We start from the raw sequence: 16,132 nt of genomic DNA on the forward strand, positions 1-16,132 counted from the left end.
TGTTGTTGTTTTTTCGAGACAGGGTTTCTCTGTGTAGCCCTGGCTGTCCTGGCACTCACTTTGTAGACCAGGCTGGCCTTGAACTCAGAAATCCCCCTGCCTCTGCCTCCCGAGTGCTGGGATTAAAAGGCGTGCGCCACCACACCCGGCTTCTTCAGTGTTTTTAAGAGCCCTTGTTGCCTTTTAAAAAATCATTTCTGAGTTGCTGTCTTACTTTTCTTTTGCTCTGATAATGCCATGACCAAAGCGACACATAGAAGGAAGGGCTTATGTGGGCTTTCAGCTTCAGAACAATAGCAGCCCGGCACCACCACCACCGCGCTGGGGAGGCATGCCAGAGGGCAGCCATGACAGTTGAACCCGAAAGCCGCGCTCTCATCTTAAATCACAAGCACGAAGCAGAAACAGCAAACTTGAAGTGGCTCAGGTCTTTAAACTCTCAGAGTCTGCTCCCAGTGGCCACGCCTCCAACCTCCACCGCACCCCCTAAGCCTTCCCAAGGAGTGTCACCAGTTAGAGACCAGGCACCCAATTACATGAGCTTATGGGGGTTGAGTATTCTCATTTTAATCACCACCGTCACCAAGTAACATTCATTCCAGTATGCACAAGTTTACACTGAGCACAACGTTCACCATTAGTGAGGAGATTTGCTTTAGGCAGCATGCTAGGACATGAAGGAAAACAAGAAGCTGTAAGATGCCCGGAATAGCTGTGAATTTCAATGTGTAGAGATCTGTGCTCATAGACACGTTTCACTGTTTTTAACTAGTGGGTATCAGTTCTTCCCATTCAAGTCAGCAGAAATCACAGCTCGCCAGCCCATCTCAGACCAACTGGCTATAGTCTTCTGGAGTTAAGGCCCAGGAACTAGACTTTTTTTTAAAAAAAAATTAAAACATTTTAGATTAATCACAAAATTGAGAGGAAACCACGGTTTCCTATATGTTCTCTAACATGCATGTAAGCTGTCCTGGTATGAGCATCCTCCACCTAGACAGCACATTTGTTACAGTTGATGAACCTGGACTAGCATATCATTATCACCTAGGGTCCGTTCACATAGGCTCACTCTTAGTACAATCTGTGGGTCTGGATGAATATAATGATGTCTCCCCACCATTAGATATCACAGAGAATATTTTTATGGCTCTGAAAAAAAAAAATCCTCTGTACTCTAGCTACAGAAATTCCATTTGAGTACAGCTCTCTGGCCACCTTGATGCATGACTGGGCTGGAAATCACCGGCCTAAGCATACTCTCGCTCTATCAGCAGTGAGACATAAAAGTCGGAGTGCTGAAGAGCCACTGTTTGGGGCATGAGTGAGGAGTGTCTTCCTGCTCCAAGACAAACCTCTGAGGTACCTGGACAGTTTATTCAGTAGTCACTAGACAGGTCCGTCCATAGAGAGACCCACATGCATGAATTAGACACACGTGCTGATGTTAAGTTTTGTGCCTGCATCTTAAAGTTAAGACATAGAAAGCTAAAAGGATCAATGCAAAATATCTTAGAACTTTTAAGTGATGGGAATCCTTTGAAATTGTGGAATTCCCTCTCTGTTCTAAGAATACCTTGTTTGGTGTGCTGGTGTGGGCATAGTAACGTAGATTCCTAAGTGTGTCTGGACCTAGAGTGTAGTTTCTAGACACCATCCTCTGACAGGTGGAATCTGGGTTCCTGCTGAAGCGGTTGGTTTCAGGCCTGAGGTAGGAGAAATAGAAAGTGGGCTGGAGAGATCTTGTGGTGATAAGAAGTCAGGAGAACTCTGAGAAGCATGGGGGGTTACTGCAAGGATGCTGGGTCCAACTTGAAGAAATTCCCATGAGTCCATGCTACCACAATTTAAACAGAAAAATGAAGCAGAAATAGCATTGGGTTATAGGTCTGTGCCGATCATTCTTCTATCACCATAGAAAATTCCTAAGATAATCAGTTTATAAGAGAGACGGTTTATGCTGGCCATGCTTGGGCTTTGGGCTTGTGGGGACACGTCCTAGCAAGAGCATTTCGCAGAGCTAAGCCTCTTAGCTCGTGGCTGGGAAGCAAGAGACCAGGTTCCACAACCCACAGTGACATATGCCCCATAATGACCCCAGCTCCTAAGAGTCCCACCACCTTCCAGTGGTGCCACACTAGGGATTGAGCCTTTTCTCCCTCTGGGGGAACTCAAGACCCAAACTGTAGCAAGCCTGACAGGATGAATTCCCTGTGTGTCAGGAATGAGATGAATAATTGAATAAGTAAATTCACGGGAGAGTCAGTCCTTAGCTACAACAAAGTTCTATTTGTCAGCTGTGGGGGGCAAGGGGGGGGCAGGAAATCCAAGAGTCACTACCACACAAGCAGCGACAGCCGTAATTATGGCCGGCAAGGACTGCTAAGATTAGTAGACAAAGCATTGACAAGACAGGGTAGTGAATGGCTTCCAATTCTCTCCTTGCAAGGTATTTACTAACGACAAAGGGGCAACAGTAACTCTGGCAGAGCAGAGTGGGGGGGACCTGGGTACTTCCTCAGCCAAGAGGAGCATCAGTCGTAATAAGGCTCTTGCATCACGCACCTCTTGCTGTGATGGGCACAAGAAGGGTGCAGCATCATGTCTATGATAATTTTTTAAAATGCAGTCTCTATTTGATGATAACAGTTCATCAAGGGCACCTAAAGTAAGGGGCATGGTATAAAATATCTGAACAGCTCTCCTTAAAAGTGGGAGGTTGTTTTTTTAATTTATTTATTTATTATATGTAAGTGCACTGTAGCTGTCTTCAGACACTCCAGAAGAGGGCGTCAGATCTCGTTACGGATGGTTGCGAGCCACCATGTGGTTGCTGGGATTTGAGCTCAGTATCTTCTTAAGAGCAGTCAGTGCTTTTAACCACTGAGCCATCTCTCCAGCCCCAAGTGGGAAGTTCTTGGGAGGCAAAGGCAGGAGGCTCATGGGTTCAAGGCCAACCTGGGCTACAGAGACCCTACCTGAAAAAAACTAAGACAGATGGGGTGGGGAGCAAAGGTCATGAGAGTTACCACAGGAAGAGAAGTCACAGATCAGAAGAGACCAGGGGAGCTGGCGCCTCACTGCAGTGACAGAACACAAATCAGAAAAGAGACACATTCAACAGGAAAACCGGCCACTGCGTCAGCCTGTGGGAGGATGAGGCAGGATGGTGGGGGCCATAAAGATCCTCTTCTTAAAAATGAAAGAGAGAGCCGGGCGTGGTGGGGCACACCTTTAATCCCAGCACTTGGGAGGCAGAGGCAGGCGGATTTCTGAGTTCGAGGCCAGCCTAGTCTACAAAGTGAGTGCCAGGACAGCCAGGGCTANACAGAGAAACCCTGTCTTGAAAAACCAAAAAAGAAAAAAGAAAGCACTCTCTGTACTACGCAACTCCTCTGCTACTGTAAAACTGATTCAAAATAGAAGCTTAAGAAACGTTCGAGCGGAGTGCAGTGGGAACGAGTCCCTGAGGATCTCAGGCCGTCCTGTAGATTGCTGGGAGCACTGAGCATTTCTTGTTGCTTCTCAAGTGCGGTGGTGACCAGGCTCAGAAATGCTGAGCACAGAAGCCAGGTTGGCCTTGGGATGCTAAGAACTGATCATGTACTTCTTGCACTGAGAATGATCCTCAGAGCCCTGTAAGTGCTTGCTGTTCCCACTAGAAGAACAAATGTGAACAAATGCACAGAAAGTCGCCTTCCCTTCAAAGAGCAGCTTGGGCAGATTGCACGGGGGCAGATACATCCTCATGCGTGAAGGGGAAAAGTCAGCCAGCCATGTTTGTTAATACTGTATTTTGCCATGTAGAGTTGAGGCCACATTTTAGCCTTGCGTCAGAGAGCGACACAGCTGATCCGGAAGACTTGGATGCCGAAGATGAACACGAGGAATTGTCTTCAAATCAGACAGTCCGACGGCCTCAGGCCATCACTGAGGATGCTGTGGCTACCTCAGGGGTGAGCACGCTAAGCTCCACTGTGTCCCATGACTCCCAGAACGCACACCGGTCACTGAACGTGCAGCTTGGAAGGATGAAGATTGAAACTAACAGGTAACGTGAGGGGGTGGGCTGCTCGCTTTCTTCTCACTTCATACAAGTGAAGAACTTGGGTCTACTTTAAAAGTCTGACCCACGGGGCTGGGTGTGTGCCTTTAATCCCAGCACCTGGGAGGCAGAACAAGGTAGATCTCCATGAGTTCAAGGCCACCCTGGACTACAGAGTGAATTCCAGGACAACCAGGACACCGAGAGCCTTGTGTATAAAACAAACAAACAAACAAACAAACATAACTCTGACCCACAGACCACACATGATGGTTCTCTCACCCCAACACAGAAACTTAACTGCTTTTCTGTGTAAAACAACAGAGGTTGATTTTAGCCTCTCGTAAAATGATGCTTGCTGCCTCTGGCAGGTCGAGCATTTGTCTGCTGCTTTGCCCTAGGTGCACTGGAATTTACAGAATAACTGAGATATAGCCTCATGGACCCTCTTGGAAACAGATTCAGGCAGTCTGTTCCTTCCAGTAGATAGAGTGAGAGAGAACAGAGACCGCCCGTGACATAAGATATCTAGTCCTTTTAAGAAAAGCCCTTGTACTCAAAGGGACAGAACCTAACTTCATACTCAGGAGCTTGAAGGCTCCTGGTCACATTTGTCACTGTGTCACGATATATGGGGTTTGCCGCTAAGAAAGTGACACCACAGAACCTATTGGACCATGTTATCAAATGAGCGTGGAGTGCTTCGTGTTCCTCACAGTTGGTGGCACAGTTCAAAGTCTGAATGCTTGTGATTTACAGCTTCCTGTGCCGGTCCGGTTGACATGTGGAAAACTGACTTTATGGCTCTGGGTCTACAGTGAAAACTTTTTAGAGGATCAATAAAAGATGTTCAAATATTTAGAGATCTTAGTTGAAGATATAGTTGTCCACCGGTGGTGACAAAGGTGACTTATTTCTTATTGAAAGTTTAACTTCACCTACTTCTCTTTGGAGATTTTCATGGCTCTGATAATCCATACCCTTGTAGTGGCTACCCTGCTCAATCGCTTTGCTTCACCCGGCATCTCAACCCTGACTGCGCTTGATTTTGGAGCCCCTGCTCTGGTCCCTGAGGGGGAACCTTCTGGAATTACTGTGCTGTCTGACCCTACCCTCCATGGTTTCTGCTCAGAATGGTTTCTACAGGAAAGCTACCAAGTTAACCACAGAGCTGCTCTGTCTGCTTGTCTGTCCCTCAGACCCCTGCCCGCCCACCTGGGCACCAGTAGGACCTACCTCACTAAGCGTCTCAGAAGCGTGTGTGGTTCTCCCCTCTCTCCTGTGCCTGTTTGCTTTGCCGTGAGCTCACCATCCAGCACTGCCTTCTGTCTGCCGTGTTAGTGACGTCTGTAGTTCCCAGGAGCCACGGTTCCCAGCTGTTTTCTTCGCTTGGTCACAGGTCTTTCTTAGGTCCTCGTGCTCAACCTGAAGTCTTCCTTCTCCAAATCTATCCATTTCTATAGATAGGGATCTGCCATGGTTCTGTCTTATCCTCAGACACAGCTACCCTTTTGTAATAATCTACCCCGTGTTTGTGTTTTTCTCTACACACTGTTAGTTGACTCCGTGAAGTCTAAGGACCACTGCTCTCCTTCCTTTTAGATTCCCCCCACCCCCTAGATTCCCCTAACCAACAGAAAAGTGAGGTGAGAGTAAATGTTTTATTTACAAATAATTTGAAGAAGGGCGGATGGTTTACTAAAAGCACCGAGCAACATAAAGCAGGGACTGATAATGTCTATCTTAGTCCTTTTATACTTTCAATTAAATATTATTATTTCTTAAAATTTAATTTTTTTCAACCCTTTTATTCAGGGTCTTGTGTAGTCCAGGCTAGCCTTGAATTCAGTATGTAGCTGAGGATGCCCTTGAACTTCTGATCTTCCTGCCCCCACTTCCCAAGTACAGAGATCATAGGCTACTATCTATACTTACCTTCAGTGGAACGGTGTTATGGGAGTGTAGCTCAGGGACAGGATGCTTGCCTAGCATATACAGGACCCTGATTTCAAGCTCTGCCCTCCCTCCACTACACACACAAAAAAGTGTGTGTGTGAAGGAAATGTGGGTGTACTTTAGGAAAGGGTGCTGATGTTAAAAATCTTCAGCCTAGCTGGGCATGGTGGTGCACGCCTTTAATCCCAGCACTTGGGAGGCAGAGGCAGGCGGATTTCTGAGTTCGAGGCCAGCCTAGTCTACAAAGTGAGTTCCAGGACAGCCAGGACTACACAGAGAAACCCTGTCTCGAAAAAACAAAAAACAAACAAACAAAAAGATAGAGAGCAACAACTGAACATATGACATTGAATTCACACACACACACACACACACACACTAACTACTCATGAACACACACAAATACATACACATGCTTAAATCTTCAGCTTATAATTATTAGAATTGCTGAAGCTAAGTCAGCTCTGCCCAGGAGCCCACCTCTCGGCAGTGTGTACCTGAGGTAGGAGTCATGTCTCTCCGTTCTGAAGCAGAAAGGAAGATACGTCATCCTTACACGTTATTTCCCTCCTACCTAGCATGTGGTGACACTGAACCCCTGGGCTAACTGCACAGAGCTGAGTGGTCTTAAAGCTGGCCTTGGAACAGTTGAGGTGGCCTTGCAAGCCTGTGTTTCCAGTGTTATGTTCAAAAGGGAACTGTGCAGCTGAAATAAGTTCCAAGAAATGTCTGTGTCCTTGAGAGGGTAATAGCGATATGCCAGCACTTTTCTATAGGGCTGTAAGTCGGCAGGCTAGACAAAGATACATTCCAGACCAAAAATCACTCATGGAAAATCTGTCCAGCTTTGCTTCCCAGTCTGGGGCACACTGGTGCTGCCGGAGTTGATACAAAGTCTCCCGTTAGCCCTTTGCTTCCAGCCCCTGCTGTTTAACCCGTCTAACTGCACAGGATTTTCCCTGCAGGGATCTCTGCTTACCTATCTTCTTCAGCCCACCTCTCTCTCTCTCATGGCACCTCGCTTTTGTCCCATCTCTGCAACCCCCTTCTACTGTGGTGGTCTACTGTCTCCTTCACAAGGACCTCATGGAGATCTTGGGGCTCAAGATAGAAGCCCCTACTTGGGCTTAGTATTTTATATTTTATATCTGTTGTCCCATGGAATTCTCACAGTGATCCTTCCTAGGAGTTTTCTGTTTCATTTTAACAAACCAGAAAGCTGGAGCCCAGGGGCACTGGGAAATGTGTCTGAGATGAACACAGGAAGTTTGTGGCTGAGCCAGGCCACACGTCCCGGCTTATCTCTCAGTTTCAGCATGCTGCCTGCTCAGCATGTCAACGGAAACAGACACTTGGCTATGCATGGTCCTGAAGTAAATCTATCAATGGTCATAAGGTGGAACAGAGCTGGCTCACTGAGGCTACAGGCTGTTTAGCAATTTGTCTTAAAGGTCTTGTAAATAATTATGTGTTTTGCTTTTTTAGATTTGCTTAATGTGTATGGGTGTTTTGGTCACATGTGTACCTGTGCACCATGTGTGTGCTGGTGCCCTCAGAGGTTAGGAGAGGGTATTAGATTCCCTGGAACTAGAGTTATGGATGGTTGTGGGTGTTGGGATTCGAACCTGGGTCCTCTGCAAGAACAACATTGTGCTCTTCACCGCCCAGCCATCTCTCCAGCCCCAATGACTATATATTTTAAACTTGCAGAATTGTGAATCAGAATTACTCCGGTAATTTTCTACAGAACTAGCTTCCATAAGCTGCAGTGTCTCCTCACAGACCCGTGCCAGACAGTGTGAGCTGGTCACTGGTGGATCTTGGTTGCTCGTGGGCTTTCCATGGGCAAACATTATGTTGGAATATCAGAATTTATCTTTGCATCTTGGGAGCACACCAGATCTGCCTTAGGAACTGAATGTACCAGGAACATGGCTGTCCTTTTAAATGCTCCGCTAACCTAACCCACCCCAAGAAGAGAAAAAGGAAATCGCAGGAATGACTACAATTGCAGCAATAACCATTAACATTTATTGAGCCAGATATAAAAGGTAGCCTTACCTAAGTTATTCCTCAAATTTTCATAGCTAAAGAGAAATGATTGCATGGCTCCACAGATCTGCCACGTGACTGTCTGCTGAGAGCTCCTTAAACATGCGCTCCCTGACTTCAGACCAGAGCCACTGGCACCGAGGCCTTTACTTTTATAAAATACCTGTGCTTGCTGTAGCTTGGGAAAGAAGCCCACGCTTAGAAAGTCACTGTTACCTCCTGCTTTATCATCCCATCCACCAACAAGAGTCTCTCCCACAGGTTACTTGAAGAGCTGGTTCGGAAAGAGAGAGAGTTACAGGCACTCCTCCATCAAGCCATTGAGGAAAAAGACCAAGAAATTAGGCACCTGAAGCTCAAGTCCCAGCCCATAGGTAAGCAGCGGACGATTTCACAGTTATCCAGTTTAGGCTGCCGCAGGAGGCTGGGAAGGCCAGCAGGCAGCTGTGTGTTATAGCTTCGTGGGCAGCTGATCCTCCCTCATCAGCCAGGATTCCTTTTTAAAGAACCCTTTCTTAACCTGAGTAGCTGGCCATCTTCTATGAGCACAACAAAAATGCATGCTCATGGTTACTGTTTCAGAGATAATGCATTACCGAAGTAAACAAGAAGCTCCACTCTTAGTCCTTTTAAAGGTTTCACAATGATGGTGGTGGTGGTAGAACAAGCCTCCTAATCCCAACACTCGGGAGGCAGAGGCAGGTGGATCTCTGAGTTGGATAGCCATGGCTGCACAGGGAAACCCTGTCTCAGAAAAAAAAAAACAAAAAACAGAAAACAAACAAAAGAAGATTTCACAGTGAGAACGCCAGAATGAAGCAGAGCTGCTTTGGTTGGTCTGTATTCATCTCCAGCAGATTCCGGCTTTTCTCCCTTCGAATGCGGAGAAACTTAGGATAAGAAAAGGCCATAGCTTGAAACATGGAAGAAATACATTTTAGGAGGGCTTACAGCTGTCTCTTCCTGGCTGATTATTAGGAAGCTGTATTTACAGTTACCTGTTCAGCTTTTCGGCTCTTCTGTGTTACTACAAATAGTCAAAAAAGAGACTATAATTGTACAGTACTCTGCTAACTATTTCTTTTGGTTGCAGGAAAAATACAAGGCATAATTAGCGCATGCAAAATTAATTTTAAGAAATTATATGAAAGTATAAAGTGCATTTCATTACTGTGTTACTAATAGAGTAGCTTGTCTGAGTTTTATTTATATTGTCATTTATACAGATAATCTGGGGGTTTTTTGTTGTTGTTTTTTGTTTTTGTTTTTGTTTTTTTGTTTTTTCGAGACAGGGTTTCTCTGTGTAGCCCTGGCTGTACTGGAACTCACTTTGTAGACCAGGCTGACCTCGATCTCAGAAATCCGTCTGCCTCTGCCTCCCAAGTGCTGGGATTAAAGGCGTGTACCACCATGCCCAGCTCAATCTGGTTTTTTTGTTTTGGTTTGTTTTGGTTTTTGTCTCTGAAAGTCTTTAATAATTTAAAATAAGCAAGAAATTCTCACAGATCCTGAGGGCTCCACATTACTTCTGTGGAGCTAAAGATTCTCCCTGCTGTTGGTTCTAGATATCCCTGGGCTTCCTGTGTGCCACCTGAACTCTCCTGGCACCACCACGGAAGATTCTGAACTTCCTGGCTGGCTGAGAGAAAATGGAGCTGATGAAGACACTATAAGTCGGGTAAAGAGGACCGATCTGTGAGACTGTGGTGTTTCAGTTCTGTACCTACTGCAGAGGTGCCCGGCACATTACCTCAGGCACAGAAGACATGCTGCTGAACATGTCAGAGCCAGTCCCGCCCTACGCAAATTCATCCATTAGGAAAGACAAATGGATTCCCCTGATTAAAAAAAAAAAGTCTTACCTTAGCAAATTCTGACACAGAGAGGGGTCTGTGTGTGTGTCTGTCTATGTGTGTGAGTATGTGTGCCTGTGTGCCTATGTCTGTGTGTGGAGTGCATATTTGTGCACATGTGCCTCTGTGTGTATGTGTGTGTATGGTGTGCTTGTCTATGTGTGCTGTGTATGTGAATGTGTGTGGTGTATGTGCATGCGTGTGTGTGTATGTGTGGTGTGTGTATGGTATGTATATGAGTATGTGTGGTTGTGTGTGTCTGTGTGCGTGTCTGTCTCTGTGTGTGGTATGCTTGTCTGTGTGTGATATGCTATATATATGTGTGTTATGCATGGGGTGTGATATGTGTTGTATATGTGCATGTGTTTGTATGCACATGTATCTGTGTATGGTGTGCTTGTCTTATGTGTGTGGTGTGTGTGAGCACATGTGTATGTGTGGTATGTATGGTGTATGTGCGTACCCGTGTGTGTCTGTGTGTGTGGTGTGTATGTGCTTGTGTATGGTGTATGTGGGGTGTGGTATATGTGCATATGTGTATGGGTACGTGCATGTATGCAGTTCTCCTGGAGGGCAATGAATGACTCTGAAGGAGGCTGTACTGTAAAGTAGGCCAACTGTGTACACAGGGACAGGACAGACAAGGAAAGGAAGTTCGTTCTCCATGGGGTAGGAGATGCACAAAGAAAAGGAGTGGACACTGCACAGTTGTCCATGACCTCTAAAGATTCCATGGTTTACAGACAGAAAGTAAGGAAGAGCAAGAAACAAACAGAACTATGAGGAAAATGAGCTGCTCTGCTGCTCTGCCTTAACGTTGTAATTCTTTTGCAATGTTACTAATCTCTCCTAAGCAGTAGCCATTAATCACTACTTTGACAAAAGCAGTGTGGCTGGTGAGTTTATGTCAGAGATACTCACTATGCAAACCATATTGTGTCTATTATAACGAATTCCTCTCTCATCACCATACACTTGTAGTTGACATGTACATTGAGATGTACTATTTGAGAGCTAGAGAGATGTCTCTGCAGTCAAGAGTGTATACTGCTCTTATAGAATACTGGGGTTTGGTTCCCAGCACCCACATCTGGTGGCTCCCAACCACTTAGAACTCTAGCTCCAGAGGACCCAATGCCCTCTTCTGGAGTCCAGGCCTGCCTGTGCTCTGCACATGTACCTATATGCAAATATACATCCGTACACATAGGTAGAAATAAAAACTCCTATTTTTAAGATGGTGTATTTTCCATTTGCTAGAAAGGACCTCTCAATAATACAATGCTGCCTTCAGATTTATGTATACAGATTTAAATAACTAAAGTTTTATTTTCACAATAAATGGACTACATAAAACTTAGGGTCTCCTTAAAAATATACATTTAACACTTTACCGCTACCTAAGTTAAAATAACTCTCTTGCTAAGGGAAGACAATATACCTAACCAGGTTCTCCACCATATTTATCCTCTTGGGCTCAAATCACAGTCAAGGGAGAGTAAGTTATGATCCACTAAGCCTTCTTCCCTTTCACTTGCTTTAAAGTTGAAAGCGCTCTTCCCACCTGACTGACTTTGCAGTGGGTTACAGGGCAGTCTCTGGTACTGGCTATGGGAAGTAAGTTCAGAGACTACATACAAGCAGTACTGTCCCAAGAATATTGCCTGTCTACTCGGGAACAAGAGCTGTGAGCAGCGGACTTGTCCGATACACACACTAGCTGTGAGCAGCCTGTGTGCGTAATGACAAGCGCGATTAAGCCCGTGTCTCTTCTAATCTATAAGCAATGGGAATCACATCAACTCAACGTGTGTCTGTCTAATTCTGTAATCAGAAGGCTTTTCCTCTGCTAATTCCAGCAGGTTGTATTTTTTTGTGGCTTTCCTCTTAGGTCCGCTCTTAATTATTAGCAACCATTGCCTCGCAGGCAGATTTAATTTATTCACAGTATACACAGCATCTTACTGTACTCGTGCTTTGCTCTCTCTGCAGTTTCTGGCTGAGGATTACACGCTAGTGGATGTTCTTTACTACGTCACACGTGATGATCTCAAGTGCCTCAGACTAAGGTATTGTTTTCTTCCCCTGATGTTTGGTTGTCGTGAAGGAAGGAATCCTAGGTTTAGAACAGGAAGTTTGGGTTCCTGCCCTGCGGGGTCTCTAACCAGCTCTGCGGGATCAGGAAGGGCTGTGTCTGGTTTTCAACCCTTAGACTAAACTAAATTAGTTGGGTGAGGCTATTTGGGGAAACTCTTAATAACTAGTATTTCTGTTTAAGTATGGGACAATCAACGGGAAGAGATTTCTTAAATAAGACTGCAGAGCAAAGACATCCAAACGCCCTTAAGGCTGCCGTGAAGAAGAGCTCTAACGTAGCCCGTGGTCCTCTGGTAAAATTTCAGATGTGGTTCTAGCCTACCAGCTGGGACAGTTTTTTATGATCTGGTACAATTTCTTGTCACAGTTTTCTCTCCTGGCCCAGGTAGACCCGTAACTCACAACCACCTCTATAAAGACACACTTCCTGGGTGGTGATGGCGCATGCTGTTAATCCCAGCACTTGGAAGGCAGAGGCAGGCAAATCTCTCTGAGTTGGAGGCCAGCCTGGTCTACTGAGCCAGTTCTAGGATAGCCAGGGCTATAGAGAAACCCTGTCTTAAGACTAAAACAAAACAAAACAAAAATGCTCAAAATGTAAAATGATGTTTTGTCCTTGATACACCTTTGGTAATGAGAGGGGGAGGAGTAAGGGTGGTGGGATACTGTATGCGCACCCAGGACACACACAGCCTGATAAGCCTGGGCGCGCCATGTTCTCACCAGAGGAGCTGGGCGCGGAGAAGTCTCAAGGGCATTTCCGAGTAGTCTAGCGTGTTCTTCAGTTTGTTTTTCTGACTTTCAACAGGGGCGGGATGCTGTGTACGCTGTGGAAGGCCATCATTGACTTTCGGAACAAATGCTGACTGCCACCAGGGTGACCTTGACTGGAGATTCTGAACTTGGATCTAGAACTGCTCTCCTTGTAGGAGGGGGAATCGACGGGAGGAGAGGAGAAAGCTGCACTTTAAATCCAGTCTTTGTTTACTCGTGTCAGAAAGAAAGAAAGAAATTGACAAAACACACTGAAACTTCCTAACTTCTATTTCTACAAAATTCCTACGGGACTCTTCTTCACAAAGGCTTTCAGAATAATCCTGACTGGAGTTGTAACATCGGGGATTGCTTTAGTCTACACATTTTGACGGAGAGGTTTTTTTTTTTTTTTTAAGTCAGCAGCTATTGCGTTTCAACCCAGTGTTTATCATGGAGAAGACAGAACGTTTGTTTCGTGAGACTGCATCCCACTGGAACAAAACCAAAATGTGACCACGGCTTTTTAGGGTTCTCTGTGTGTGTAGTGTGCCCAAGTGTCTGAGCAGAAATGCATAATTTCAGTCGTTGTATAAAGTTTTGTGTTTTTTAAAGTGTGCAGAGACAGAGAATAATGGCTTCTACTCTGTACTGATTGTCACATTGACTGTCTTTTGTAACTTGCGTTTCTGGCCTAGGGTGTGTTTGTTGGAGGGGTTTATGTACTACTGAGCGGTACCAGTTGCCCATTCTGGATCACAGCGGTGTTAGCTTGTTCTAAAGCTACCTGTTGTGTTATATTTACATAAAAGTAAAAGGATTGCTGGCGTGCTACTTTGACAAAGTCCTGAGAATTCTTACTCTGTGTAGATGCACCAAATAACTTGGCTAGATTTTGTGTTTTTGTTTTTCCTCTATGACATCTGTTCAGGCAATGAACGGACTGCTGGAATCGACTGTTCCCTGGGGACAGCAGGGGAGGGCACAAGAGAGTGGTGAATATTTTAGACTCGATGTATTTTCCCCATGACCCTAAGTTACCTTGAAAAAGTAAGACACCGTACCATATCTCAAGTGGTGGACAGAGGATCCTAGTGGACACCACTGCCTTTTCTGTCTCCTTAGTGGTTCTCACATCTGGGGGAAATTTTTTGAGCCAAAAATTATATTTTTATGAACCTTCCTATGTAAGCAGGATGAGTTCTGGAGCTCCTAGGTGGATAAATAAAATTAATTTCCTATACACATAGGAATGTGCATTCCATAGGCTGGAAACAAGGGAGAGGTATTTAAGTGTCATGATTTGACCCATAAAAAAAGTCTCCAATAAAATAGAAATGGCCTTTCTTTCTATGTGAAACTAAAAGGACAGTGTATCACACTGCATCTGAGTATATAAAATAGTCTCTTGAAAATGTTCTCACTTGACAGCAACAGGTTGATTGTCTCTAAAACACCTCACCTCTGAGGGCAGGTCACTAGTCTGAATCCTTTGCAGAAAGTTTGAAGAGCCGGGCGTGGTGGCGCACGCCTTTAATCCCAGCACTCGGGAGGCAGAGGCAGGCGGATTTCTGAGTTCGAGGCCAGCCTGGTCTCAAAGTGAGTGCCAGGACAGCCAGGGCTACACAGAGAAACCCGGTCTCAAAAAACCAAAAAAAAAAAAAGAAAGTTTGAAGAAAGCTGGTCCCCTCTGCGTTAAGACACAGGTCATCTCATTAATTCCAATGGTTTAAGTACTTTTTAAAAAAAATATATTTAATGTATATGAGAACACTGTAGCTGTTCAGATGGTTTGAGCCTTCATGTGGTTGTTGGGAATTGAATTTAGAACCTCTGTTCGCTCTGGTTAGTCCAAAGATTTATTTATTATTATTCATAAGTACACGGTAGCCGTCTTCAGATGCACCAGAAGAGGGTGTCAGGTCTCATTACAGGTGGATGGTGGGCCACCATGTGGTTGCTGGGATTTGAACTCAGGACCTTCGGAAGAGCAGTCAGTGTTTTTTCCCACTGAGCCATCGCGCCAGCCCCTTCAGTGCTTCTTTTATATTGTATATACATAGGAGAAAGCTATCCACTTTCAACCAACTCTTCATATCATTTTCCTTCAGTCTCTCCCACCTCCAGTGTCTGTCTGTCTCTCTGCCACCCTCCTCACTCTGCTTCTATCTCCTTGCTTCTGAGCCTTTATAACAGACAGTTTTCCCATTGTCTCTGAGCCTTTAAAGCACACACTATGTTCCCAGGTCACCACCACTAGGCTTTCCTTAACACCCCGTTTCTCATCCCATTGTGGGTTAATGTTCATGAAAGGTTCCTGCTAGGAAGGTCTTTAGCATCGGCATGCCAGGCCTTCTCAACCGAGATTCCTGTGCAGGTGGCCTAGATACTTCAGTTGTATCCCAGAGCACTTGATTGCCAGGTGTGAGACTGTAGGGTCAATACAGCAACGCTGTATACAACAACAAAAGGCCTGCCACCTTAAGGACCAGGCACCTTGGGATAGGAGAAATGGTGCAGTGGTTAAGAATGTTTCCTGCTTTTCCAGAGGATCCAAGTTTGCTTCCCAGTTCTCCACTTCAAGCAGCTTATAGCTGCCAGTAACTCCAGCTCCGAGGGAATCTGCCTTCGGCCTCCATGGGTATCATGCACACACCCACACAGAGACATGCATACATATACATAATTTAAAATAAATCTTTAGCTGGGCAGTGGTGGCACATGACCTTAACCCCAGAACTTGGGAGGTGAGGCAGGCAAATTTCTGAGTTTAGGGCCAGCCTGGTCTACAGAGTGAGTTCCAGGACAGCTAGGGCTATACAGAGAAACCCTGTCTCGAAAAAAAACCAAAAAAATAAAATAAAATAAATCTTTTTTAAAAAGTGCCAAACACATCTTTTAAATTCCCTATCAATGATTTAACAGGATGAAATCACACCTCAATTCTGAGTCCAGTGGGAGATGGTCCCTCTCATAAGGGTGTGAGAGAGAGAGAGAGAGAGAGAGAGAGAGAGAGAGAGCGCACTACCTCACTGTTAACTATGGAGACTGGAACTACTCATTAGTACAGAGGGAAGCTCTCACCTAACTTTGGCCTTTGGCAAATTAGCCTCTTTGTCTCAGTTCTCTCCTCTGTGAAATGGGGAAAGGGTGTGCCTTCCTCAAAGGGTTGTTCTGAGAATTAAATGAGGACAGCACAAGCAAGGTACTTAGTGAAGGCTCAGTTGCTGCCTATCTCGGGGTAATGTCACTCGGGAGCATCTGACTGTGGGCCGGTGGGATGACTCAGTGGGTAGCTTGGGATGATCTGTCAATCTCCAGAACTCACACGTGAGGGTGGAAGGACAGAAAAGATTCCACAGTTGTCCTCAGGCCT

General features: G+C 45.4%; 1 protein-coding gene across 1 annotated transcript in view; it reads left to right on the top strand.

Moving 5' to 3' along the window:
• Map3k5 (mitogen-activated protein kinase kinase kinase 5) overlaps window positions 1-13,596 on the top strand; it is a 195,453-nt gene extending 181,857 nt beyond the window's left edge. The window contains exons 26-30 of the mRNA XM_021174435.2: window positions 3,808-4,051; window positions 8,315-8,427; window positions 9,619-9,731; window positions 11,899-11,975; window positions 12,812-13,596. Of these exons, the coding sequence (XP_021030094.1) occupies window positions 3,808-4,051; window positions 8,315-8,427; window positions 9,619-9,731; window positions 11,899-11,975; window positions 12,812-12,869 (605 nt within the window). The 3' untranslated portion in view covers window positions 12,870-13,596. The remainder of the gene's footprint in view (window positions 1-3,807; window positions 4,052-8,314; window positions 8,428-9,618; window positions 9,732-11,898; window positions 11,976-12,811) is intronic.
• The last annotated feature ends 2,536 nt before the right edge of the window (window positions 13,597-16,132 follow it).

The sequence above is a fragment of the Mus caroli genome, chromosome 10 (genome assembly GCF_900094665.2).
Source record: "Mus caroli chromosome 10, CAROLI_EIJ_v1.1, whole genome shotgun sequence".
In the NCBI taxonomy this organism is placed as follows: domain Eukaryota; kingdom Metazoa; phylum Chordata; class Mammalia; order Rodentia; family Muridae; genus Mus; species Mus caroli.